Source organism: Amphibalanus amphitrite, unplaced genomic scaffold (assembly GCF_019059575.1).
Source record: "Amphibalanus amphitrite isolate SeventyFive unplaced genomic scaffold, NRLGWU_Aamphi_draft 000160F_arrow, whole genome shotgun sequence".
Lineage (NCBI taxonomy): Eukaryota > Metazoa > Arthropoda > Thecostraca > Balanomorpha > Balanidae > Amphibalanus > Amphibalanus amphitrite.
Window position 1 is genome coordinate 400,634 of NW_024881655.1, and position 27,210 is coordinate 427,843.

General features: G+C 52.8%; 1 protein-coding gene across 1 annotated transcript; it reads left to right on the forward strand.

Moving 5' to 3' along the window:
* The first annotated feature begins 300 nt into the window (after positions 1 to 300).
* On the forward strand, positions 301 to 25,649 carry LOC122383301 (prolyl 4-hydroxylase subunit alpha-1-like). The gene is made up of 9 exons (XM_043369591.1): positions 301 to 502; positions 5,529 to 5,668; positions 11,740 to 11,907; positions 21,726 to 21,919; positions 22,154 to 22,354; positions 22,681 to 22,922; positions 23,174 to 23,288; positions 23,486 to 23,780; positions 23,975 to 25,649. Exons 1-9 carry the CDS (start codon positions 318 to 320, stop codon positions 24,058 to 24,060), a joined length of 1,626 nt encoding a protein of 541 aa, XP_043225526.1. The 5' UTR covers positions 301 to 317; the 3' UTR covers positions 24,061 to 25,649.
* Positions 25,650 to 27,210: the final 1,561 nt, after the last annotated feature.

Genomic DNA, 27,210 nt, shown 5'->3' on the forward strand with positions numbered 1-27,210 from the left:
GATCCACAGACCAGTAACGTGATACCTCATACGTTTACGAGAGTAACAAGAGAATGTTCACCTTTTATCGGAGATAAAATGACTAGGAGAAAACGTGTAAGGGCCCAAAATGAATCAGCAACATAGACCGCTTGTAACCCAGCAAAGCCGAGTCCGATCGACCAGACTCATGTGTAGTGAGTGACCGTCACCTATACTGCCGCTCAGTTCCTCTCCGGGCCACCAGTCGCGCAGTGGCGCCACCGTCGCCGCCCCTTGCTGCCGTCGTTCGGTGACCTGCCGCCCCGCCGCGTCAGTCTGTGCCCATCACCGGCACCATGTGGAGCGCCCTGTACGGAGCGCTGGTGGTCGCGGCCGTGACGGCCGTCTGCGGCGGCTACAGTGAGGACTTTTTCTCGTCGACATCTCGGCTGGAGCAGCTGGTGGGCCAGGAGGAGGTGGTGGTGGACAAGTTGGAGCGGTACCTGGAGGAGGCCTACCACAGCCTGGAGACGGTGCGCAGGTCAGTATCTGGAGGAGGCCTACCACAGCCTGGAGACGGTGCGCAGGTCAGTATCTAGAGGAGGCCTACCACAGCCTGGAGACGGTGCGCAGGTCAGTATCTGGAGGAGGCCTACCACAGCCTGGAGACGGTGCGCAGGTCAGTATCTGGAGGAGGCCTACCACAGCCTGGAGACGGTGCGCAGGTCAGTATCTAGAGGAGGCCTACCACAGCCTGGAGACGGTGCGCAGGTCAGTATCTGGAGGAGGCCTACCACAGTCTGGAGACGGTGCGCAGGTCAGTATCTGGAGGAGGCCTACCACAGCCTGGAGACGGTGCGCAGGTCAGTATCTAGAGGAGGCCTACCACAGCCTGGAGACGGTGCGCAGGTCAGTATCTGGAGGAGGCCTGGGGCCTGGAGACGGTGCGCAGGTCAGTCGCAGCGATACCGCACTGTGCGGGGAACATGTTTACTGCTGGAATCAATTTATCTGGGAATATCAGCCAGGCTGAAAATAGAAGAAAAACAACACATAAGGCCTATTAGGGCATAAGCATTTGGATTTGGGTGATACGCCCAACTGCCATTCTTTTACAGTTGACATTACCACGACCGCGTGTCACATAGACACTAATCATTTGCCGCTTAAAGTAAACCGGCAGTAGGTATGTAAGCCACACTAGGTTGTTTATTGTTTGGTTTGTTTGATGAGACCCATCCGGCTACCGAGAATTCTTTAGGGCCGTGCGGCATGCCATAGGAAGATTTAGGGGAGACATGAGTCTCAGGCAGATTCGATGACGAATGACGAACTTGAGCTGGTGCGTCGGTCGTCGAATCGCCCCATGGGACCGAGCCTATCTTGTTTGAAAAAGCGTGTCTTGTTCCCTGAAAAAGGAAGGCCATCCAGTCGCTCAAACGGTGACACCGAAGAAAAACATATTCATCGAGACTGTTCCTATTTGAGCTACATACATATCTACATATATCTACCCTCCCCGTTGCGGTGACCGTCAGCAAGGATAGCGGAGTGTGATCAATAGTTTTGTCCCCAGGATGAACAGGACAGATAACGCTATCCCTGCAGCCGATAACAGATAACGCTTATGTCACTCTAATCCTCGAGCGGGTTGTGAAAGAAGAGTAGTCATCGCTGGGCAGAAACGTGCTCAAAGACTGCAGGCTCAGTTAATTAATTAAAATGTAAGCATTTAGGGACAAAATGCCAAGAACCCACGGTCTGCAACGCTCAATTTAATGTAGGTATATAGGGACTACAACGCTACCTCTAAACGTATCTTCGGGTTGCATCGCCACGTCTAAGCAAATCGAAACTGCAACGCTTCGTCTAAACGTATCTAGAAACTGCAACGCTTCATCTAAACGTATCTTGAAACTGCAACGCTGCGTCTAAACGTATCTGTCTAGGAACTGCAACGCTAGGCTTACACGTATCTCGGGAAAGCAGCGCTAAGCTGAAACGTATCTCGATAAGTAAATAAGTAAATAGCCAGTACTGTAGTACCGAAGCTGTAGACCTGTAGCAGACCAAAGCTGTAGTACGCAACGTGAAAAGGAATGCATAGGTCTGCAGCGTTTCGTTAAAACGTACTTAGGAACTACAGCTCCCAATAGGAACGTAGGTACGTACGTACGGAAGGATTGCAATCTTACAAAAAGCGTTTCTGGAGAGGGCAGCGCCAAATGAAAATACATCTACAAAATGCTCCCAAATGCGAGAGTATCCGAGGCAAAAAAAAAATGCAACGCCTAGCAGCGGAGTAACACAATGATCACCTGACGCTAAGGCCTGCATACCGAGGGGAATATCTAACGAAGCCGGAGTCCAGCTGGAGACTGCAACGCTCCGTTACTATGCATCCGGAGACCTCAACTCTGCAGTGGGTGGTAACTGGTATCTGAAGACTGCAGCGCTCTGATATAAATATAGCACTTAATATGGTGCGGCGCGATATCATGTCATTTTCCGTATAAGCTGAATATGCATATGAAACAGTCCGTCCAGCTGCAATCCAAGGAAGGAGCGTGCATTCGAGCCTGTGAGGAACGATGACTAGGTCTGTCCAGCTGTCCCCTGTCCATGTAGGGTATCGCGGAGCGTTGACCCTGTATCCGATTCTCGCCCGGCCGGCCGGGAGAGCGAGTGTACCCGGCGCGTGACGTGCGTACCAGCGTACCACCTCCACGGCCCCGCTCGGCCGGCGGCCTGTCCTCTGCCGCTGCGTGAGCGGCGGGCCGGCCGCTGGCCCACTTCGGACCCTCCGTCCGTCTGCAGCGGCATTCCTGCAGTGCCGGCACGCGGCGGCGGAGGGGAGCCGCGGGGTCGGCCCATGGGCCGCTCGCGCCGCCGCAGACAGCCGCATACTGGGACAGGCCTCCGTCTGCAGCCGAACATCGGCCCGGCAGACTGCGCGGGAGGGTGGACAGACAGACCCGTGGAGCTCTCGAGTAGGTTGATGACAGCGCTGAGCCTGCATAGAACGGTGACCCTAGGAGTTTTTAGGACGGTGACCCCGCTGAGATAATAATAACAGAAGACAAGAGACCAACCCGTAAAGCTGTTACTAGCAGCAGTTACGACAAATTCGGCCAACATAAGCCGCATCGCCGCGGCCGCACACGACCGGAGCCCGTCTGAATGGACGGGCGAGGCCGACGCCGGCTTCCGGTCGCCGATCGGCGGCCTCAATAGCCTCAATAACACCTGTCCCGGCCGGCGTCGGACGCGCCCGCAGTGAGCAGACAACGGCCACTGCCTGTGCGACGACGCCCCATCACACCAGTGACCTAGTCTTCGGCTGACGGCGTTCGCGCCGCCGATAACGCGGCGTTGACACCGACAGACTGTGCGTTGGAAACAGGCTAAACTCCCGGTCGTGTGGTCGGCAATGACAGGTGGTAATGACAGGTGGTGTCTGCAGCAGGGTTAGACTCCGCTGTCTGGTCGGGTAGCAACGACACTGGTGCCGTAACGTGGCATTGCAAGTCACAGTCAACTGCACGTGAGCACGAGCCGTCTCGCTCTCAGCTGGCTGATGAGTTGGCGAGCCACGAGTGAGCTCCAAGGAGGAACGGTGGGAGGTGTGGCCGTGGGTGTTTCGGGCGGGCGTGGTCGAATGCCGGCTGCAGACGTGAGAACGGCACGACCTGGTGTGGCCGGACTGGGTGGCCGCGACTGGCCGCCGCGCCGCCGCCGCGCCGTCATCGGAACCGCAACAACGCCCTACCGCTACACCGCAACCACCCTCACACTACCCAACGTCTGTCGACACCGCTACGCCGTCACATTGCAAGTCCATTCTGCCCCCAGATCTACAGCCACCGTCCATTGTTGCCGTCCACCTTCCTTCACCACCGCCCACCGTCCACCATCACCTATGCATTGTTCGTCACCACCGCCCGCCACCACCGCACCATGCGGAGAGAAATGGGTCACGCCGGCCGGCCAGACGGTGTGACCTTGACCGCCCGATGGGCCGACGCGGCCGCCCGGCCCGGCCCGGCCGTCTGCTCAGAGCTGCCGACTCGGTCAATGGCCAGCAGCACAATGACACGCATTCTGGGTAAACGGTCCGCTTCAGGCTACGTGCAGCGGCGTGACTGGTCGGTCTGAAGCAGTTAGAATGAATGGTCTCGTCGCTTAGCGCGGGTAGTAACACGATCCGAAATAGGGGGCATCTACGGGTAGACATCGACGATAGAGGTAAAACGAAATCAGATGGGGGTGTATAAAATAGGTAACTTTTCTAATGTCCAAGATATGAAGTGATTATCTGGAATCACCTGTAACAGTGTTCTACTTTATTCGTCTCCCCGCTGTAGCTCCACATTTCGCTCTCGAAGCGTGCAATCCCGTCTCTCGTCTGTCCGTCTGTCCGCTCGCACGTTCCTCCGTCCGTCCGTCTGTCCGTCCGTTTGTCCGTCCGTCGTTCGCAGCAGACAGGTGGCACCGTTATTCGGCGCGGCGGCGGCGCGGAGTGGCGCAGTGCGGCGCGGCGCGGCACGGCTCCCACTATATGGGTCGCCGGCGCGCGGCGCTCATGGGTCATTTCCGTGCGTCCAGTCGTGGTGCCGTGACTCTGCCACACACATGACCCGCACGCAGCCCCGCAGAACTGCGGCTGGGCGCACAGCACAGACTGATACCGGCAGAAGGCGCGGGAGGGATTTACGAGCGTGTCGCAGGGGAGAAAATGAATGAATAGGGTCGAAAAAGAACAAAACTGTAACGACTTCAAAAATACAGCACCTGTATGTGGTTACATTGTATATCAGAGAACATTAGATACATCATGCTCGAACATAGATACACAATACACACAGTGAATGTTAGATCAAAATATTGTTATCTTACATAATTATTTTCTTGCTAGGACTGGCTGCAGCCGAGTTCATTACGTAGTTACAAACGCTTGGGTGTTTTATTGACTCCGGGCCTTCACCCCTGGAACAGATAACGGATCCTCCTAAATCATCGATTTCTACATTCTATCTCATCATCGTTGTTTCTCCATTTCTCAGATGGTAATAAACATGGACAATAAACATTCTTGAATAGCCAACCTAAAGATAGGAATGGAAAGTCAACGAATATCATACAATTATGGCTGGCACTAATTTGACAAATCCGGGTGACTATTAACTGTTAAATGTTAGCTGCTGGCCGACAGGACAGATTAGACGTATCTCATTAGCAGCGAGAAAAAGATAGCCAAGCACATATGGCCGAGATTGCTGCTGAGTGGTACTGGTACCACATCAAGATCTGCATAGCGGGCAACCGAGCCCAGTGCTATCATACAGATTATCCAACATTATGAGTCATTTCATATTTACGTTTTCTCCGTCATATTTACATATACCTAAAGACTAAACCACTACTTAACGCTGCCAGATCGAACAGCTGACACCATTCCATTCCATGTTCAACATACGTCATTCCCTGTCCAATCTCGACGTCACTCCGCGTCGGAATCTGACGTCACTCCCTGCCCATGGTCTCTAACCTCCCCCGTATTCCGGCAGCTATGTGACGTCGTTCCGGGAGATGCGGGCCGGCTCGTCGATCCACCACCCGGTCGAGGCGTTCCTCATGCTGCGGCGGCTCACTGTCGACTGGGACATCGTCGAGGACGACCTCCGACGACAGGCCAACCAGACGCAAGGTGGGCAATGGGTTTAGAATATGAGACGTTTGTGGTAATCGTAACGTAATGATAGAGCAACTTATAGAGCTCTGTATACGGTGTACAGACGGCTATGCTATGAGCAACTGTATTTTGTGCGGCTGATGACAATGATGATCTATTGAAATAGCGCATCCAACTACCGGCGCCATACAGTGTCCAAACTGTGGGTCGAATATAACTGAAGCTTATGAATATAACTGTTATATAACTAAGCACTGCAATAAGCATGCCCCTTCCATCCCTCCGTGCAGGTGGGTAAGCCTCCCTCCTCGACTGACGCTGACCCCGTCCCAGTGCAGTGGCCGCAGGGCTCCGTTCTACCGCTGAGTCACTGCAGTGGCCGGCTCGGTGTCAGAGGTTATGTCGCGGTTGGCCGGCGGGTCGGTAGGTCTGGGAGTGGGAACGGTCGGCTGGCCCACATCGCACTCGGTGGACGGCACAGGCCGGAGGGTGCAAGGCTTCTAATACCAGGCGCTGGTTAGGCGTAAAACAAAACAGAAATCGTTTTAAAGACCTTCAAACAAAGTAAACCAAGTGAGGAATCAGTTCGAGGCATAAAGTATGTCGGTCAAAACGTTCATATCTACGAGTACAGTACTCGGTGGGGTAAGACGGACCAGCTAAGGTTTGAGGCCGCATATCTTGCTACACTGCTCTCGTAATTCATATTATTTATAGTCTTCGGAATGCTCAATCCTTCCTCTGTTGATATGTGTAAAGACTAAATTTCAAATTAAAGACATCTAGGTGGTGGATGCTTTTAAAGAGGGACATGTCAAAAACTCAGACAAGAAAAAACGTGGGGTAAGACGGACCACCCAGCAGTGCCTGCTATCCGTTCATGTGTGTTACACTTCTGCTCTCTATTCTTGTAAGAAAAAGTAACCAGAATGGTAAAATAACAAAATGAGCCTTTATTCTTTACTCATGTGTGATGGAAGTGCAGGTAGAAGCTGGGAACATGTGTGTTGATTGTCGTTTGGCATGAATGCATGCTAACTGAGCACTTGCATGCATGGCTCACATGCAACAAAGAATCCTTCCTGAAAAATTAGCTTACTTAAACTTGTGTCAATGTTTTGGAAAAGAACTTTCCATATGCAGGGTACAATGGACCACCACAGGGTAAGATGGACCACAGTGGTCCGTCTTGCCCCAAATCTAAATTCTGTCATTATCATGACGTATATGTCAAATAGCCTAACATTGCAAAACCTTGCCTTTCCTAAAGTGTGACTATAACTAAGTTTATAACTTTGTTCTTCACAGTTAAGTGCAAAATAGAAACTAATCATGCAAAAAAGGCGCCGTAATTGAATCACCCGTAGACCTCTTATATTAGATCGGTTTGAAGAAAAACAACATTTTTTCTCAATAACTCAAAAGCTATGCATCCTAGCAGCATGAGCTCAAGGTGGCCATTGTTACGAAGGAAAACAAACATAGTGAGTGCATAAAGCAGTAGATACCAGCAGCGGTTCAGCCGAGAGGGCTGGTGGTCCGTCTTGCCCCGCTGGGCCGTCTTACCCCACCTTCCCCTACAAGTGAACCATGTTCCGCAGCTGTAATTCAAAAACATAGCTGTCCTCAGGCACGTAACCAATTTTCAAGGCACGAAAAATCGTATACCATGTAAAGTCTTATGAAATGGTCATTCACAAGTCACGACTCGAGAGCAAAGTTAACTCGCAACCCAGTCGGCCCATCCCACTCAGGTCACTGGCTGATCTCATGACTGGCTGCAGCTCCGTCTGAGTCAGTGCCTCATCAGCGCCTAATGTGGCGTGTCCCGCGCACGCTCCACGTCCGTTTGGGAGCGTGGGAGAGCTACACTCGCGATCGGTGGGAACACCTACTAACGCGGCGCAGCCGATCCAGCGGCGATCGGAGCCGAGCACTGAAAACAATTTCACCCAAAACTGGCGAGTAAACCGGTGCCTCGCGGGTACCCCTATCCGCAACCATTTTTAACCACCCTCCCAGGAGTCAATTTAGGACATAACACTTTCGCAATTCACTCTGGAGAGTAGTAACCCTCCACGACTATTCGCGCACCAGTGGCTCGCGACCCCTCCATCGAAAGGTATTCATCGACGCCTACCTGGCAGCAGCGCCCCACAAACCCCTAGGAGATGGGGTTACCCTCCACGCCTACCCTTCGCCGACCAAGTCACGAGGGCCAAAAAAACTCCCACGCTTGACCATATTTGCGGGAAAATATCTATATTATAGCAATCTCACACCTAGAAAACATCGGTGAGAATGTTTCACATCGGTGGGAAAGGTCACATCGAATTCCCATAGAAATTTCGACATGACTCAGTCACCGGCAGTCATGCAGACCGCCCGAAATCAAGAAGATGTGTCGCCGCTGCTTTCGTGACCTATATAAGAATAAAAATGGTCTCGCTTGGTAGTTTCGGAAGAAAAAGCCTTGCCAATCGTCCCGTGATGAACATTGCAGAGGTTTTAAAGATGCACCTTAACAATTGTACTTTCGTCCCCACTTGGAAACCGCCAAACAATGTGCCAACATATCATTGGTTCAAAAAAAAGTTTAAAAATTGTTGTAATTCAAAACTGTATGAGACAACGCCATCTAGTTGTAACAGTAGATCCAACTCCTTCAGGGCAGGTTATGTAAAGGTTCGCCATCCACGGATACGCGTTTACGATGCCACGAGTAGTTCCAACTCTTTCTGTGAGGGCTGTGCCAATGACTCGACACCCGCGGGGACAATATCCGGTGCTGGGTAGCTACCTTACTGCAAACTGTGGGTACAGTGCATATTTACGAGTAATAAGGCAGGCAAGTCTGCTTACCCTCTAGCTAGAATCTGGACATGGCGAGTTAATACACATATACCACCCGCAGAGCAACACTTAATTCGCCAGCTTCGGGTGAAATTGTTTTCAGTGAGGGATGGCCGGCACTGAAAACAATTTAACCCAAGGCTGGCGAGTAAACCGGTGTTTTACGGGTACCCCTATCCGCAACCATTTTTAACCACCCTCCCAGGAGTAGTGCTAGGTCCCATTGCGGTGTAGTCGTACTTGCTCTGAGCGGATATAACCGCTGTCACCGAACAAGTCCGCTGAGAGCAGGGATAACTACACTGCAATGGGACCTTACTGTACTCCTGGGAGGGTGGTTAAAAATGGTTGCGGATAGGGGTACCCGCAAAACACCGGTTTACTCGCGGGCCTTGGGTTAAATTGTTTTAAGTGGGTGATCGGACCCAGATGTCACTGGATGGCGGAATATTAGGATGAATCGGTTCCATGGATATAAAAATGTATGGTGGTGGAAGTGAATTTTGGTGGTCCAATGAAGGTGATTTTATTAGGCCCTTTGGTAGACGGTTATACAGGTCAAACACGTTGTCAATTCTTGGAAGTTGGTGTTCAGAGGAAAGATCGAAGAAGAAGGAGAACGGATGAGAGGGACTGACAGAAGAGAGAGAGAGAGAGAGAGAGAGAGAGAGAGAGAGAGAGAGAGAGAGAGAGAGAGAGAGAGAGAGAGAGAGAGAGAGAGAGAGAGAGAGAGAGAGAGAGAGAGAGAGAGGGAGAGAGAGAGAGAAGAAAAATAAAAAAGGAAGAGGAAGAGAGAGGGAGGAGAGAGGAGGGGGAGAGAGAATCTGCAAAGCGGCAAGCAACGCGACGAACTCTCACCGTAACATTGAGACCACGCATTCCCAACAAACGAACCCTATCAAATAAAGCTGATTTGGAATATTGCCCAAGACCCTCATCAAACCCTCATCATCCAACCGTTGACCTATGATTCGTCAGCACTCGTCTTAAACTCTCACCGGGCGACAGAGCAGAACCCATCATCACCCTCACCTCTCTCCATCGGTGGGACGATAACAGCCAACCAGCCCCTGTCGCCACCGCCTCACGCACCGGTAGCACCCCACGCGTCATCCTCCCTTCGGTCACCCGGCCGGGCGCCGAGAAAGTCGTGAATCACGGCGGCAGCGGCACACTCGACCGTGAAAACACGGCCAGCGGCACCGTCAGTCGACCGTAGACGGTAAACGGGCACCGAGTCAGACTCCTGGACTCAGCTGGACTGAGTCAGCTGAATTGGATGGACTCTCGGAGCCCGTCAGTCGCAGTAGCCCTGTCGCGAACCACGAAAAGCCCCTTCCAGTGGTTCTTAAATGAGTACTGTTTACTCGTAAATCGGACGGAGCCTGCATTCTAAAGATAACTCCCCGTTATTCGTAAGGATTCCTCGTAACATGATGTAAATAATAAACCAAATTATTACAAATGCATTCAAATATATTCAAAAAGACACACAAAGCTTTCGGTTCATGGAACCTTGATCACTGTGCAAATGAGTACTCATTTGCACAGTGATCAAGGTTCCATGAACCGAAAGCTTTGTGTGTCTTTTTGAATATATTTGAATGCATTTGTAATAATTTGGTTTATTATTTACATCATCATCCAACCTGTCATGGATACTCAACATTCCTCGTAACTTGTGAGAGCGGCGGTCACCGAGTTTCGCGGACTTGAGCTCGAATTCCAATTCCGAAAATGAAGAGACAGACCTCCATCATGCCTTCCCCCCTAAAGGGGGAATGCCTCCCCCCTATAGGGGGGAAGGCATGATGATAGCCTTCGTTGACTATAGTCAACGAAGAGAGAAAAGACCCAGGCGGCTACGAGCAAAGAATTACCGTCGTCCATAAACACGTAGCTGTGGATCGGGCTCCACGGAATGTTTGTATCCCTCAACGATTTCGGGTGCCTCGCGCATTTCCCAAGAAAGGGAATGTGGAAAACCGACGGAGCTAGCTGATATACGAGTACGTCTGAGCTGGAGATAACCTCGAAGAACATGCCTCAGGAGATATTGTGACCTCTCAGTGTGGAAAGGTCACTGCTCTGTACGCGACAGTGAGCAACGCATTACGCAAGGGTCAAACGAGAATTTATCGCCTTCGAGAATCAAAGCAAGACAAAACACAAGTAAGGCATTTTCCAAGAAGTTCTGTTTAGAAACATTGGTATAATAGCATGTTTTAGGTTAACACAGATGAGTACTGAGTAGTCTGTTGAGGTGGTAATCCCGTTTATTATCCCACCATTCAGTCGCACGGTGTAATTACCACCTGATTGCCGAGCACTGACATCATAACAGCGTTATAATTAGTGTCATTATATGGTTAACTCGTTGACCCACATTGCCACCACGCTCCACTTCACCCAATTGCTAAAATGGTATAGAAATGTATCGAAAGATGAAGCCGAGAACGCACGAAAACGCCTGAGTGTAGCACAACATGTTTCGAAACTGGCAAAAGAAGAACCAGATTTATGTCGCGAGAACCGTTTAGACGACTTACACGGCTCGAAAATTAGTCAGGTTCATCCTATAGCAGCGTTTTCGCTCTATTGGAACAGCTCGCACAGCTCGCGTCGAAGGGCCATGAGATATCCTCTCCAGCACAACCCGAGTTGAAAGCCGCTCTTTATCACGCGCAGCGGGGTGAACGCACATCCGGGAGTGGCCATCACCACTCGCCCCGCGGCGTTCCCGGGTCAGTGCGTCCGAGACCGGGCTGTCGGACAAAGGCCTGCACTGCAGACCCTCTTTGTTCGGCGACTGACCCTGCAGTCGCCGCGGCGGCCCAGCTGCATTCCAGGTCAGCCGAGAGGAAGTGGACGCGGTCGGCGGGCGCGCCGGCGCCGGCTGTTTGGGCGTCTGGACCGCTGCTGCAGCCCGCAGAACAGCGCAGAGGTCCCACGAGAGAGTTAGCACGGCCGGTGAGCCGTGAAGGCACACATCTGGCGGCTCGGCAGGTGCGGCTCTGGTCGCAGAACTGCACTGAGAGCTATGTCAGAGGTGACCGAACTCCGGCCTAGAAGCTTCCTTCATGACATGCTAAGAGCAGAAGGGCCTCGGATCTTAGAGTTCTAAACACTCACGCAAGTCAAAATAACTCAGATTCAGCCTGAGGAGATGTTGTGTACGGGCACGTTACACTAACTGCCACTGAGCCTGACGTCCCTCCTCACCCCTCCTACAGAGACTCTGCGCTCGATCGGCGGGTTCCGGGCCGACCGGCCGTTCCCAGAGGTGGATGACCTGCACGGGGCGGCCGTGGCGCTCATCCGACTGCAGGACACCTACCAGCTCAACATGACCCAGCTGCCACGGGGACACATCGCCAGCTTCGGCCCCGAGCCGGCCGCAGGTGAGCGGTGGGGGCGTGGACATGGCGTGGTAGCGGAAGGGAGCACCCGGACAAGACCGACCATTAGTAGCCGGACGGATATAGAGGTGTGCGCACACGAAAGAAATTTAGGCAAGTAATTATCCACAGCCCCAAAACCATTTGATCGGTAAATGCAATCGTCCTTGAGAGAGCAACGTGCTTAGAAACGATCCAGAAGATAAGTCTTCTAACGTAGCCATCAGTTGTGGCATGATTATTGGACCTGCCCGATGGCTGAGGCAATCCATTCGAAAAGGTAAACACACTGACTGTTGGTTCTGCTCTCATTCATCTTGGAGTTCTCTCGGAGAAACAGAGCATGGCGTGCGCCGGAGAGCGGCAGGCATACCGCCATCCGTTCCATTCAGAATGAGGAGAAAGGGCAGAGTGGGCAGATGAGAAAAAGACGCGACAGGTGCACTCTTTTCACTATCGTCGGGCGGTATGAGCCGGGCGGATCAGCTGGTAGTCGGTACGGATCAGACTGGATGATTGCCAGAACCACACGGCCGCTGGCCCAGCGGGACTCCCATGGGACGGTCATTGGTTTGTCAATTCTCCCGGAGGCTGACTTGCAACGGTGACAAACTGTTCAAGTAACCTGTTCTGTGCCGGTGACTAAAAACTGATCAGCACGGTGACGAAAAAAACGTCACACAACGCCGCTCTGTGCTGTCTGTTGTTTGTCGCACAGCTATGAGAGTCCGTCCCGACATTTCGTTCCATTAATGTTCAAACTTCAAACCGATACACCAGTTGTGGTCAGTTGACAAACCCGCCAACACTAACGGATCCAGAAAGGCGGTCTTGGACGCTGCGGGGGGACATCCCTAAAAGTTTCTCCGAATTCCAAAAAAAGCTCGGATTTCGATTCCTTACGCACAGCTGTGCGGTTTAAAACAAACTTTTCCTTAGAGAAAAGTTTGTTTTAAACGTGAAGTTTTGTTTTAAACGGGGCGTGACGTCATCGGCGAGGTAACATCTCCTTACTTGATCCGATTTTATCATTGGTATTTTACGCTTTTTATACCCAAGTTTTGCCACTCATAGATATTCTTCGCTATTTGAACTCATTCGCCGGCCGAAGCCTGTCTTAAATATTAAGGATAACTCACAAGCTTCAAATTTCTTCTCTTCGACAATTGCGATGGGTTGAGACGGTCATTGGCGCGGATTTAAGCTCGTTATTCAATAATGAAGACGAAGATCATTGGCTGCAATTTTTTAATCAAATAAATATTTGAAGTATTTTCTCCCAGGGGCCGCAGCATGAACCCTCGTAAGTAAGAACCTAGAATAATCTATTTGCTTGAAATATGGTCATTTTGTGCAATTTTGTCGAACATTTTCCCGACCAAGGGATGCACAATTTTCTTGCGAACAAGAACGTGACGTTATTCCCCTAGATCGTCGCATACCGGAGGTTATTGATAAACGTTGAGCGATTGAACTTGACGATGCCCCATTTTCAAGATTTTTAACGTAAATGCAGAAGCAGTTTTGTACTAGGTCCGGTGCTGCAATTCAAAACATCATATGAAAAGCAGATAAAACAAGCACCGAAAATAATGGAAGAACAGGTCTGTGCTAGCTGTCCCAGTCGCAGCACTCAAAGGACCACCATTACTTGCTGCTCCTGTAAACGCCGCTGGCATGCGCTCTGTGTAAGGGTGCCGGCCAAGAAAGCACGTGAGCTTCAAGCCGAGGGGGGCGTTTGGCACTGTCGGGACTGTTTAGGTCACGGATTCCACACACAACCGAGCTCCTCGCCAGCCAGTCCAGCAGCAGGCAATTTCCCAGAGGCCCTTGCCAAGATGAGAAGAAAGGGGCGCATTGTGTCCCGGTTGCCCAAGGCTATTCGACCACTGGTTGCGGATGCCCTGGCTGAGGCGATGGACGGAGCCCTACAGTCCGACTCGGCTGACCGGTGGTGGGAACTGTTGACCTTTGCACACTGCAAGCTGCAAGCCCCGGCCCCCGGCAGTAAATGCACAGCGGCGTCCAGTATCCGGCGTCAGATCTCCGGCGAGACGCCGGCGACTGCGACGGACAAAGCAACCGACACTACCAACCACCGGGGACGGATGCCGCGAGCTGGCTCTGCAACTGAAGCCACCAGAGATGACGCGCTGGCCCGCCGAATTGCAGGCAAGCTGGCAGATGGCGACATCAGGGCAGCGCTACAAACACTGACCACTGACGAAAAGTTGGCGTCAGCTGATGACGAAATAGTGACCTCACTGCGTGCGAAACACCCACCGGCCCCCGACGACCAACTACTACCACCACCACCTTCAAACACTGACCCTGCCCCGATCATCGTCTCCGAAACCGACGTTGAGGCGGCCATCACCAGCATGCGGCCAGGATCAACAGCCGGTCTAGACGGCATTCGTGCCCTACATTTGCAGCAGTTGATCTCGAAGGAGGCCGCTGAGAGCGGACGCCGTCTCATTCGCTGTCTTGTCCGTCTCACCAACCTACTCCTACAAGGGGCAGTACCGGATTGTGCAAGGCAAGCGCTGTTCGGCGCGTCTCTATGCGCGATTCGGAAGAGCGATGGCGGTCTGCGGCCGATCGCGGTGGGAAGCATCTACCGCCGCCTTGCCGGCCGCATCGCCGCACGTCAAGTCGCTGCTGCAGTGGGAGAGGAGCTACGTCCCGTGCAGCTGGGAGTCGGCACACCGCAGGGCTGCGAGGCCGCCGTACACGCCACGCGAGAGTTTCTGGCGGCAGCTGCAGAAGCCCACGCCCCATACTTGCTGGTCAAGGTGGACGTCCGAAACGCCTTCAACACCGTGAGACGCGACACCTTTTTGGAGCAAGTGAAGACGCGTGTGCCCATGGCGTATCCTCTCCTGTGGTGCGCATACAGCGAGCCCACACCTCTCTGCATCGGTGATCAGACCATTTCCTCGTGCAGCGGTGTGCAGCAGGGTGACCCACTCGGCCCGGCGGCTTTCGCGCTGGCTCTAGACCCGATCATCAGAAGAATGCAGTCACCACTAAATGTGTGGTACCTCGACGATGGGACCATCGGAGGTCCGGCTGACCTAGTCGCCGCCGACTTAGCAGTCCTGGCGACAGCCCTGCCTACAATCGGTCTGCAACTGAACGCCAACAAGTGCGAGGTCGCATTTGCCGGTCAAACGCCGCCACCATCACTTTTGGAGTCGCTACGAGGTACCCTCCCAGGACTGAAGGAGACTCTAGCAAGCGATCTCTCCCTCCTAGGATCTCCCTTGACCGACGCTGCGCTGCCTGTCGCCACCACCAGGGCTGCGGCCGTCATAGACCGGATGTGTGCCCGGATCAGCAACCTTGACGCTCACTCCGGTCTATTCCTTTTGGCACACTACACGGCAGCCCCCCGGCTAACCTACCTTCTGCGGTCGGCGCCGCTGTATCGTGAGCCAGGGCCGCTGCTGAATGTCGACAAGACAGTGCGGGAGACCCTCGCCACCGTCACCAACGTCACCATCAATGATGAAGCGTGGGAGCAGGCATCCCTACCACTGCGTTTTGGAGGACTTGGAGTCCGGTCGGTGATGGCATTGGCCCTGCCGTGTCACATGGCATCCCTCCACGCTTGTCTGCCACTGACGCAAGAGATTCTCCATGCTACCGAGCCTCGCCAGCCGACCCAAGCACTCCAGCGTGCCAGGGCCGATATTGTCGCCAAGCTCGGTGAAGCCGCTCGTCAGGTGCCCCAGTCAGAAGAGTGCAAACAGCGTGCTTGGGATGAGACGTTCTGTAAGATGTCTCAGACGCGTCTGCTGGACGGGGCAAACCAGGTGGCTCGGGCGCGTCTTCTGGCTGCTGCAGAGCCCCACACTGCCGCTTGGGTGCAAGCACTCCCCGTCACCAGTGTGGGACTCCATCTGGATGATGAAACTGTGCGGGTAGCAGTGGCGCTGCGACTCGGGGCGTCGGTATGTGAACCGCATAACTGTCAGCTCTGCCATCGCCCCGTTGACCGACTGGGCCACCACGGTCTCTCCTGTACCAAGAGTGCTGGCCGCCACGCGCGTCACGCTAACCTCAATGACGTGCTGCGGCGGGCACTCAGCAGTACAGGGCTCGAGAGTGTTTTGGAGCCCACCGGCCTCGACAGAGGTGACGGTCGACGTCCTGACGGGATAACGCTCTTCCCTTTCAGCCGAGGAATGAGCCTTATATGGGACGCCACCTGCTGTGACACCTTCTCAGCAACTGCCGTCATCAGCTCTGCCTTAAGTCCCGGCAGCGCCGCCCGCTGTGCAGAAGAACGCAAGCGCGCCCGCTATGCCGCTCTCCGTGAGAGATATGTGTTCATTCCTTTTGCGGTTGAGACTTCTGGTGTCCTGGGTCCGGCGGCCACAGGTCTCATGAAGGAGCTTGGCCGTCGGCTGACGTGCCGCACCGGGGACAAACGAGAAACAGTCTGGCTGGCACAAAGGGTTTCAATCGCTGTGGCAAGGGGCAACGCTGCCTCCGTGCTGGCCACAGCTAAACCAGCAGCGGCCAACAGACCGGGACCGTCACCGACGCCATCGTCCAGGCTGACCCCGAGCATGAGCACTCCGTCAATCGAGGCACCGGATGACGAGTCTGCTGCGGGGCCGCCGCTGGACTCAGTGGCTGACCCACCGGGCCATCCACCACCACTGACCCCTGCGGACGGCTGTCGAGAGGAGCTGCGCATGACACGCTCGCGGTCCTCTTCCCTGTGCTGTCCCGGAGCGTGCGCGTGTCCGACTCTCAACAGCAGGTCCAGGATTTGAGCGGACCGTGGCCTGCTCAATGCTCATGTAAAGAGTGAATTTTGTATGCGTTCTGCTCCACACGTAGGCAGTTGATCGCTTTAAAGATGTTGCTGTGCCGATGCTGAATGGATGGGCTCATGCTTATATGATCAAATCAGTCGACGGTCAATTTCCAGTGTCCAAAATATATCCCTTTTTATAACTAAAAAAAAAAAAAAAAAAAACTTTTCCTAATAAAAGTTGTTTTGTTTTCGATCAATTATCGAAAAAAATCAAATTTTCGCCGATTTCGGGCGCTGCAGGGAGGCATTTAGCAGCCCCAAATCCCCCCCCTTCCTGGATCAGCCAGTGCTCGTGAACCATTCTAGTCAGTCAAACCGACTCAGCAGTCAGCACCAGTTTCAATTTGATTTGACTTATATGTTCTGGTCCACTGGTTCGACTTCTTGCCTGCGCAGTTCTAGCTGGACTAATACATCATAGCCCGACAGACACGTCACCAGTTTCAGTCGGTCGACGCCTCGTTCATTCCCACGCCACGGCGCAGGGCCTCCTCTAAGGTTTTTTCACTGGGTGGGCAAAATTTTTCGCCGCTCCCCTGCCCAAGGGCAGATCCAGTCACTTGTTTTCGGGTGCAACCATTCTCACCTGCGACTGGGGGGGGGGGGGGGGTTAAGGCCTATGTCACTTTCACAGTCAACCAACTGTGCCATGTATAGTTTAACGTTTGTCGTGTGTGATATGGTATTTCGTGTGTATTTCACCTTATAGGTATGCCTATTGTCTACATTAGTGATGCCAATAACGGAAAATCAGGATACCGATACCGAATCAAATGCCAATCAAAACCATGAAAAATACCGAAACCAAACCAACTTGGGAACATGAGGGAAATACCAACTTTTTACCGAATTCGTATCCTATTATACATTAGCCGGATTCGTAATACCAACAAAATACCAACAACATTAGGATCAAAATACCAAATACCAAGTTGGTATCGGTTTGGTATCGGTATACCAAAAAGTTGGTATCTGATTGACATCTCTAGTCTACATACATTTAAAATTTTAAGAAGACTGCAAAAATGCAGAGTTAAACTTACTATGATTGCTCCTTGAACCAGAAATCGAATAGGCAGGTGGTGCTCGCTGCCTCTTTTTAGGAGGCATGGCCAGCTTAAACTCTTGGCGTGTCCTCTTGATCTAAATACGGCTCTTATTGACCTTAATCTACTTGTAATACATCCTTGGCCTTGTAGCGCGCTACCCTGCTGGCCCATGCCGGTTTTTGAGGGTCCCACACTGACCTCTGAGGCCCCATGCTGGCCTGTAAAGGCCCATATTAGCCTCTGAGGGCCCCGCACTGGATTCTGAAGACCCGATGCCGGCCTTTAACCATCCCCTGTATTGGTGTTTTTTCCAGCCGCGAACGTAGGTACTCGTATAGGGGGGGGGGGGGGGCGTTGGACCTCCCTTGCCGTTTCGCCCCTGATCGAGCTAGAGCTTCGCGGAAAAAAAACAAGCGTGTTGCCCGTGACGAGAGGAAGCCGATGATACCCAATTTTAACCCTCGCCGGCACAGGCCATGTTGCGTCCTTCGGCGGCACGACCCCCCCCCCCCTCGCGTTTGGCCCCTGATCAAGCTAGAGCTTCACGGAAAAAACGAGCGTGTTGCCCGTTACGAGAGGAAGCCGATGATACCCAATTTTAAGGTCCTAAGTCATCGGGTGACCTCCCAGGTCAGGTCAATGACCCGAAAACGGGGAAAATCGGGACCTGTTAGAAAGTCGTAGAGTATGGCTGCTATGTGGTTTTCCGGGGTGCTGATCACGAATATCGTGTTAGTTTTGATCAGAGATGATGTTTTAAGCATTTAGACCAGGTCGGGTCAGGTCAGGTCAGGTCAGGTCAACCGGTAGGGGTTGTGACGGGTATTCGTATTACGTGTCAACCGCCTCTGACAGCTTCGTAACATGTAACGAAGGCACCAAAACTACTTCGTAAATGTTCAAATGGTTGCTAAATTCGAATTCAGCTAAAAAACTAGCCTAGAACATGCCCCAATCAGCCTATAAGGTCTCTGATGGCCCTATTTTGTTGTCTGGCTGGGGACCCATGGCTTACACCTTTAGGCGTCACGCACTGGCCTCTGAGAGCCCACATCGGCCTCTGGGGTCCCATACGGGCCTTTGAGGCCGCTATGGCCATGGGCCCCTGTAAGCTAGCACCGCCCCCCCCCCCTCCGAGGGTTGGCAAAGTTGCCAAGTTGCCCCCACCCCCAAACGCCAAGTCTGCTACCGCCCCTGCATTCAGATGCATCCATTGTAAAAAATAACTTGCACTGCAGTGATTGGGGGCTGGGGCACTGGCTGCTAGCAAGTTTTTTCCCGGGAAACCGAAGTGGTAGTTCCTACCGGACGTCTGGCCGGACCTTTATTTTTGCATTTGCTTCTGGGTGGGCAAATCGACGCCACTGGGTGGGCAATTGTGGTGACTGGGTAGGCATTTGCCCACCCAGTGGGTATGTTAGAGGAGGCCCTGCCACGGCGACAGTCGGCCGCTGAGTGCCGCCGGCCTGGTTCGGATCCCGACGATTGGTGTGGGACAAAATCGGTAAAGGGTGGCCGGGTGGAACCAGTGAATGGTGGATAAATGGAACCGCCGAACGGCGCGGGGATGTTCTTTTAATATGGCGTAAATTATATTCAGAATATGACCTTTACGTGAAAAAACAACATTGTTTTGCCATTAAATTCATTCAAAGTTTACCAAATTCCTTGATTTTATCGGATAGGCATAACAAGATATAAGGCGGCAAGAACAATTTTAGGATAATCAAGAATGCCTCTTTCGACCAATAAAAAACAGACGCTAAAAGGCACTCGAAACATTTTTGTAGCAACATAGAGGAATGTCAAGATCCTGTACGACTGTCGACTGTCGTATGAACAAACAACAAAACCGCGCAGCATAACCGGACCCAAAGCCGAGACAATATGAGAGTGATATTCGGCTCTAATGCGATGTCTCCGTCGCCGTGAAGAGGAAGCGAAAGCCAATGGGGGAGGAGAGGTCAGCGAAAGACCCCCATTAGAGACCGTCTCGGGCGCCGGCGTCGCGCGATTATACTAAATGCAGAGCACTCAGCGCTGGAGGATAATGGGCGCCGGGCGACCTTACCTCTAATCGTGCTGGGACGCGACGAGCGCGGGCCAATTTACGACTAAAAAACCGGATCCAGATGATGAGCGCCAGAGAGAGGAGGCATGTTCAGGCAGTGGATAAACATGCCGTTGTGACTTTCCTTCGGCAAACGAGCCGGCCACTTGCCTGTTTGTTTGCGGATTGGGGTCGCCCGGTCATGGGAATGTGCACCTCTCGTGTCGTCGTCATGGGTCAGCTGGCCGGGTCGCTGGACTTGCCCACGCTTCACTACCGACACTATGCAAACAAGCGGCATGTGACTTTTCCATACACACTAACACAAATACTGTACGCGTCTGAATGCCGCTATTAGTTGGAATTCCAGCTGCGATCTGGGACGGCTGTCTCTCTCTGGTCCGAGGACCAAATCTGACCAGTCCGGTCCGGTCCGATGGACTGCGATCGGACCATCCACGGAGCGCGTGTCACCTACTGACCAGAATTCCCCACCAGTCCCGAGAAACGCCACGGGCGACTCACACGTCCCGTCCTCTCGGAGACAAGAATTGACAAGATCACAGCTATACGGTCAGTGGCCTATACCATGGAGAAATAAAAATACCGCCGAACTGGCCCAGCAGCCCCTCCAGTCTGTCCCGGAAGAACTCAGGCAGCAGGCTTCAGCTCCAGCAGCTCGAGATCCATTTCCTGCCCATTGTCTCTGTGCATAACATGACATTGTAATTGTGCATTGTCCGTGCTCTACCGCGCAGAGGCGGCGGCGAAAGCTGCACAATTGACATGGGATGGTCAAATATCAATACAAACCTTCCTGCAGACTAAGCTTTCTTTGAGTTAAATGGGGATACATCCGTCTTAGTGCCATCAAACGTCACCATAGCTGCTGCCTGTCGCCTGACGCTGTGCAAAACAAACAGCGCCCATGCGCAGCGGATTGGGGTCGCAGCGATTGGGGACGTGCCACTCTGACCACGGTTCTCGCCCCCGCCGACGGGCTGGTCAGACAACACATCAGCCCATCGCGCGAGGACAGAGGAATGGCAATCGTTAGTGACACTCGACGGGCCCTTCTATTCAGGGGCCATGGACGCACCGGGTGTCACTAAGACACCGAGTAGGGATCCGCCTTCCTCCTTCTCCCTCAAGCTTCCTGCGTCTCCCACCGGGCACTATTTGTCTCTAGGGCAGGGCTCGGGCGGTATCGTGGCGAAAGTACGCGCGCCTGTTTTTGTTGATCGCATGGACTGGATGGTGTGCCAGCAATGAGCGGGTGTGATGGAGCATGCAATACAGCAACTGACACTAACCACAGGTACTCTGAGTTCCTAGCTGCACGGCTGCACCCAATTTCACCACGCATGTGCTTACAGCGTTTCAACTAAGCGCGCAGAGCTGCTCGAATACCTGCAGCGGAGCACACTTCTGAGAGTGGACGATGAGCAGAATGTATCTTCGGATCGTCTTTTGTCAGTGAGGGTCCTTTGTAGTCTGTGAATCGGCTCGCTGTTATCACCGTAACTGCAGGTTGTTTGAAATAGACAACACTATTCGTTAGAATTGTGTTTTCTATTGAAAACAACCGGAGAAGTTCGAGGTTGGGGTATGGTTTCCATAAATCCGCAGCTTTGCCACTACGCAGTCCGCTGGTAAGCACGATAACCTCGACACCCCAGAGTGCACCGTCTGAGTGTCCCCCTCTCCCCGGTTCCAGAGTTCCAGAGCGTCCAGGACCTGAGCGTCCCCTTAGACATCCGTTAGCCTGAATGTCTTCTCTGAGTCTCCCCGGTTCCAGAGTTCCAGAGCGTTCAGCAGCTGAGCGTCCCCTCTCCCCGGTTCCAGAGTTCAAGAGCGCCTAGGAGCTGAGTGCCCCCTCCCCCGGTTCCAGAGTTCCAGAGCGCCCAGGAGCTGACGGCGCGCGACTGCCTGTTCATCGGTCGACACGCGTTCAGCCGCGGTCTGTACGACGCCGCTATCGAGTGGTTCGAGGCGGCCCTGTGGCGGACAGAGGAGGAGCCGGAGGGCGCCGTCACGGCCACACGGGACGAGATCGAGCCGCTGCTCACATCCACCATCAAACTGGTGAGCGAGACGCTCACTTCTCGTCTATGTGCCTCTACTTATCCCGAACTTGACTTTTATTCCATCCAAGTCCATCTTTCCGTCTGTCGGCCTATCTGTGTGCATGTCTGAAAATTTTACCCATCCGCCCGTCCAATGCCATAAATGTGTTTAAATTGTGTCCGTCCATCTGTCCATCTCTGTCTCCTGTCTCTAATTCACTGTCTCACTCTCCCTCATCCCTTTGCACCACAGCACGACTCGGTGCTGGAGGAGCAGGGTCCGCGCGGTGAGGACTGGCGCACCAACCCGGTACCGATCGACCGCCGACTGGCCGAGCAGGAGCGGTACCAGCCGCCGCGCCTGGCGGTGTTCCGGCCGCGGCTGCACCAGCCGCAGGCAGAGGCGGAGGAGGAGGAGCACTACCAGAGACTCTGCAGAGGCGAGAGACTCCGGGTGAGAGGAGGGGAGGGATGTTGGAGGGGGAGCGGGAGAGAACGTGAAGCAGAGAGGTAGAGGGATGAACAATGGAATGAAGAGAAGGGATTAGGAATTCTGCAGCCATTGTCACCAACTTTCTTAGAAAGAAGTCTGAAACGAGCGGTCTTACTGACGGTCAGCCATTCTTATATCAGCAAGCAGCGTTACGTTAACTGTCACCGACTCGTCTTTCGGAACCCCAGCATAGGATGGAGACCTCAGGCAGGCAGACCCAAAAGGTGTCAGTTGTCACCTGAGCTGACCCCCTCTCTCCCTCGACCCGCCCTCGCCCTCTCTGACAGTCCCCAGAGGAGGAGGCCGACCTCAGCTGTCACCTGACCTCCAACGGCAGTCCGCTGCTGCTGCTGTCACCGCTGCGGGTGGAGGTGCTCAGCCGTCAGCCCTACATCGTGATGCTGCACCAGCTGGTGACGGAGACAGAGGTCAGCCAGTTTCAGGAGCTGGCCGGACCGCGGCTGGCCACCTCCCGACACCGCCACCCGGACGGAGAGTTTGTGGCCAGCATGAGTCGCATCAGTAAAAAGTGAGTTAGCAGTGGAGGCCGCCAGGTCAGTCTATCTGTCTACCACTTGATGTTTTCGGCTCACTCAGTCTATCTGTTTCAGTGCAGCCTCAGTCTAGATCAGTAGGCATGCAATGTTACGTGCGCAAAATGATCTGAACAGTCATCGCGCCCTAAAGCCCTATAGTAGTAAGCAAGCAAATCAGTTCATAGTAATAGCCATCTTTGGCATCCTTGTCAATGGCTCTGAGCGTATACTCTCCTTCCGCCAGCGCCTGGATTCCGGACGACGAGGACCCGACGGGAATGCTGGCGAGGGTCACTCGGCGCGTGGCAGCCTCTAGCGGACTGAAGTGCGACAACGACATGGCCGCCGAGGCATTCCAGGTGAGCACTGAGCGACACTGTGACTGGCTGAGGCAACAGTGGACTAAGGTAATGAAAAAATGACAAGGATAAGAATACTCTTTGAATAGCGTCCTGTGAACGACCACTACAGGTAAAACCAACGAACAGTTCCTGACAAATGTCGCTTACTTCCGAATCATCCCACCACCATCTGACGCCAACCCACCCTCCCTCAGGTCGCCAACTACGGTATCGGCGGTCTGTACGTGACCCACACGGACCACCACATGGCGGAGGTGCCGCGGGGGCCGCACGCGCACTGGGAGACGATGATCGGCGACCGGCTGGCCACCTGGATGGTCTACCTCTCGGACGTGCCGGCCGGGGGTGCCACTGTGTTCCCGCGAGCCGGCGTCACCGTCTGGCCCGAGAGGGGCAGCGTGGCGTTCTGGTGGAACCTGAACGCCGCTGGAAAGGGGGACGACGACACGCGACATGCCGCCTGTCCAGTGCTGCACGGCAGCAAGTGGGGTGAGTGAGATAGACAAGGCGGTATAATGGGGGACTGGGGAACTCCAGGTGCCTAAAGTCACCAGTCCGGTATGTGCAGTATACACTATACAGTTTGTAATTTCATTAAGTCCTGTAAAGTTAGTTCACCCGGCCAAAGACATTCCTAATTCAACTGTGTGCCATTATTCAATAACGACCTGCGCCTGTTTCAGTATCGAACAAGTGGATCCACTACAACGAGCAGTTCCGAACGAAGCCCTGCGGGCTGACCCCGGACGCTATTCACCAAACGCCCTGAACACCGAGCGCGAGCGACGCCCTGGGAGCGCCTCAGAAGACACTCATCAACGCCCTGGCGCCCTGGGAGCCTCGAGGACGCCCTCACCGCCGATCGGCGCCCAATGGAAAGACGCCTGACGCCCCAGCAGATGCTCTAACCGACGCTAGGGCGCTCGCCCTCACCGCCGAGCGGCGCCCAGTGGACAGACTTACTGACGTCCTGGCGCCCAGCAAAGGTTCTAACCGACGCTAGGGCGCTCCATAGGCCCTCAGACTGGTGACGGGTGGAAGGTAGCTGTCACGTGACTGCAGGTTCTTTTATGGCAGACAAGACGGCGACAGACAATAAGTGTCTGGCCCCTGACTGAGCCAAGAAGTAACGTAGAATGGGCCGGCAGCAGGAGATTGACGGTGAGTGGACATTGTCAGCAACGGGCACCACTACCCGTGAGCACTGGGCAGCACCAGCCTCTTGTCACGGGGAACGGACCGTTCAGCATTACACGGGGCGGAGTTGATCAGGTGACTGAAATCAAATACCGCTCAAGCAGTTAAGTTCATTGGTGTTGGTCCGTGTGTCTCTTCCAGTGGGTTAAAGTCGGCCGTTGGCTGAGAGTCAGCGGGATAATTGTTGAGGACACATGAGAAGGAGTCACACAGCAGTGACTGCGTGAGACACCTGGTCACGACTACTTCAGGCTGGGTGAACTGTGACTTTCTTACACAACTGATTGAAGAACATCTGCAACGTTTGAGGGGCACGATTGAATTTCTTGAGATTTAGGGGACACAACTAATTACCGGTGACATAACCCCACAACCTGCTTGCTTTTTTAGTGTTTCATCTTAAAACACGTTTTCCAGCCTTTTATTTCTTGTGAGTGTACATAATGTTTTGTTTTCATTTGGGCAATGAACTAGCTAGCTGTGATGGGATGCGAAGAGCTAGCAGTGAACTGACACAGCCAGAGCTGTGAATGCGTGCATCGAGCGAATGTTTATGTATTTATTAGATGTGTTTGTGCGTGTGCTTGCGTTAATTCTCGGAATGTAACTCCCGCAAGTGTGTGGAGGACGGGGTGGGGGCGGGGTTGGGCAGGGAGTGGGGTGTAGACCCGTGGTCATTTCCTAACCACATCAATAACGTTATGCATCCCAGTGTGACTTTTTAAATGCTACGCGACTCGAGCAAAATGAGCTCCCGTTGCAAGTGGTAGCTCTGAGTGTTATTAGTACGGTGAGTGTAAATATTGGGCAGCGGCCTCTAGATCCTTGGTCGCCTGCTGTTGTTATTGTTATTGTTATTGTGCATTGTTAGCTCAGGTGTTCGCAATTTATATGAACAAATAAAACCGTCATTATGGTCTCGAAAACCGAACGGATCAAAAGGCTACAGGGAAAATAATGAGAATAACGGTAACATTCTTCTATGTTCGATCCCAAAAGTGTGCAATAAATTAGCCGGCATAATACTTAATGTAGTTATTTGTGGTACATTCCTTGCAAAATCACCAACCACGTACCACAGAAGCTATCGTGTGTTATCGTAGTTCTATCATTATTGGCGGGCATCCCATCCAATTGCAGAAATAAACATGTTACAAACCATCAGTCTTTGGACGGGCGTGCGAGCATCGGAACCACGACTCACAGATTCTGAATGGCATGGCAAGCTAGTCATCTGCCCAAGTAACCGACAGTGTAGTGATAGTCCTAAATGCACACGGCTTCACCCTAATGATCCTCAAACGACCAGAGCCCCGAAGCCTCTCATCTACCGCCGCTAGACGGGTGCACGTCAGAATAGCTAGTGACATTTGAGCTAGTGACTTTTGAGCTAGTACAAAACAGCTAGTGCCTCAAAACAGCTAGTGACAAAACAGCTAGCGTCAAAATAGCTAGTGAAGCAAAATAGCTAGTGCTTAAAAACAGCTAGTGACAAAATAGCTAGCGTCAAAGTAGCTAGTGAAGTAGCTAGGTTATACCATATAAACCGAAGGAGGGACAACTGCTTAACAAAGTGTCACTCCACCTACTGCCCGAGCCCCACAGGAAGAGATGGTTGACAGCGCTGCAAGTTTTCAGATTTCTGAGAAATCGCGAATCACGAAGTTGAGGATTTCACGAAGTTATCTCTCCTTAAAGCCGCCCCACACTGGACCTCGCATGCGGGTTGCGAGTCTGCGGGTTTTGGGTTTGCGGGTATAATTATCATTCATAGAGTGATTAGAACATTTTCTTATGGTCACTACATGAATGCAGTGAAGCCGGCACACCTTCAGAAAATTACATATTGAATCAATAACAGCACATCGAACCAACAACCGACTTCAACAAAATACACCAAAACCCGGAGACCTCGCAGCGAGGAAATTTGAAAATTGACTCAAAATCAACTTTTGGAATGCAATGCAAGGTGGCTCGCATGTTCAAAACTTGCAGACTCGCTTGTTAGACGGTAATGTGGGTCGCTTAACATATAGTGCATTCTTTAACTTTTAAGAAACCCGAAAACCCAAAAACTCGCAACCCGCATGCGAGGTCCAGTGTGGGGCGGCCTTTTTACCCTAGCTGCTCTACGAATAAGCTATTTTGCTTCATTAGTTATTTCGACGCTAGCGATTTTGTCACTTAGCTATAATGAAGCACTAGCTATTTTGCTCTACTAGCTATATTGACGCTAGCTGTTTAGTCACTAGCTGATTTGATGCACTAGCTGTTTTGCATTACTAGCTATTTTGGCGCTAGCTGTTTTGTCACTAGCTGTTTTGAAGCACTAGCTCTTTTGTACTAGCTCAAAAGTCACTAGCTCAATAGTCACTAGCTGTTTTGACGTGGACCCCCGCTAGACACACAGTTTGCTAACACCACGACACCAGTGTGTATTGTATACGTTCTCCAGCGTCACTACCAGCCGATTCAGCAGTATCTCTTGGACCACACGGCAGGCCCAGAGGTGTCCTACACGGAGCGAGCCAATCGGCCACAGGGTGCTGACAACGGGCTCCTAATTACGGTAGAATTGGGTAGAGGCTGATGCGAACATGATGCAAGCATCACTAGAGAGCTACCAATGGGGGGAGATTATGTAGGATTGTGTAGGGGTAGGTAGATATCGGTTTATAGTTTCCAAGCATAGCTGCAACGCGCAAGACTACGTTACACAGCT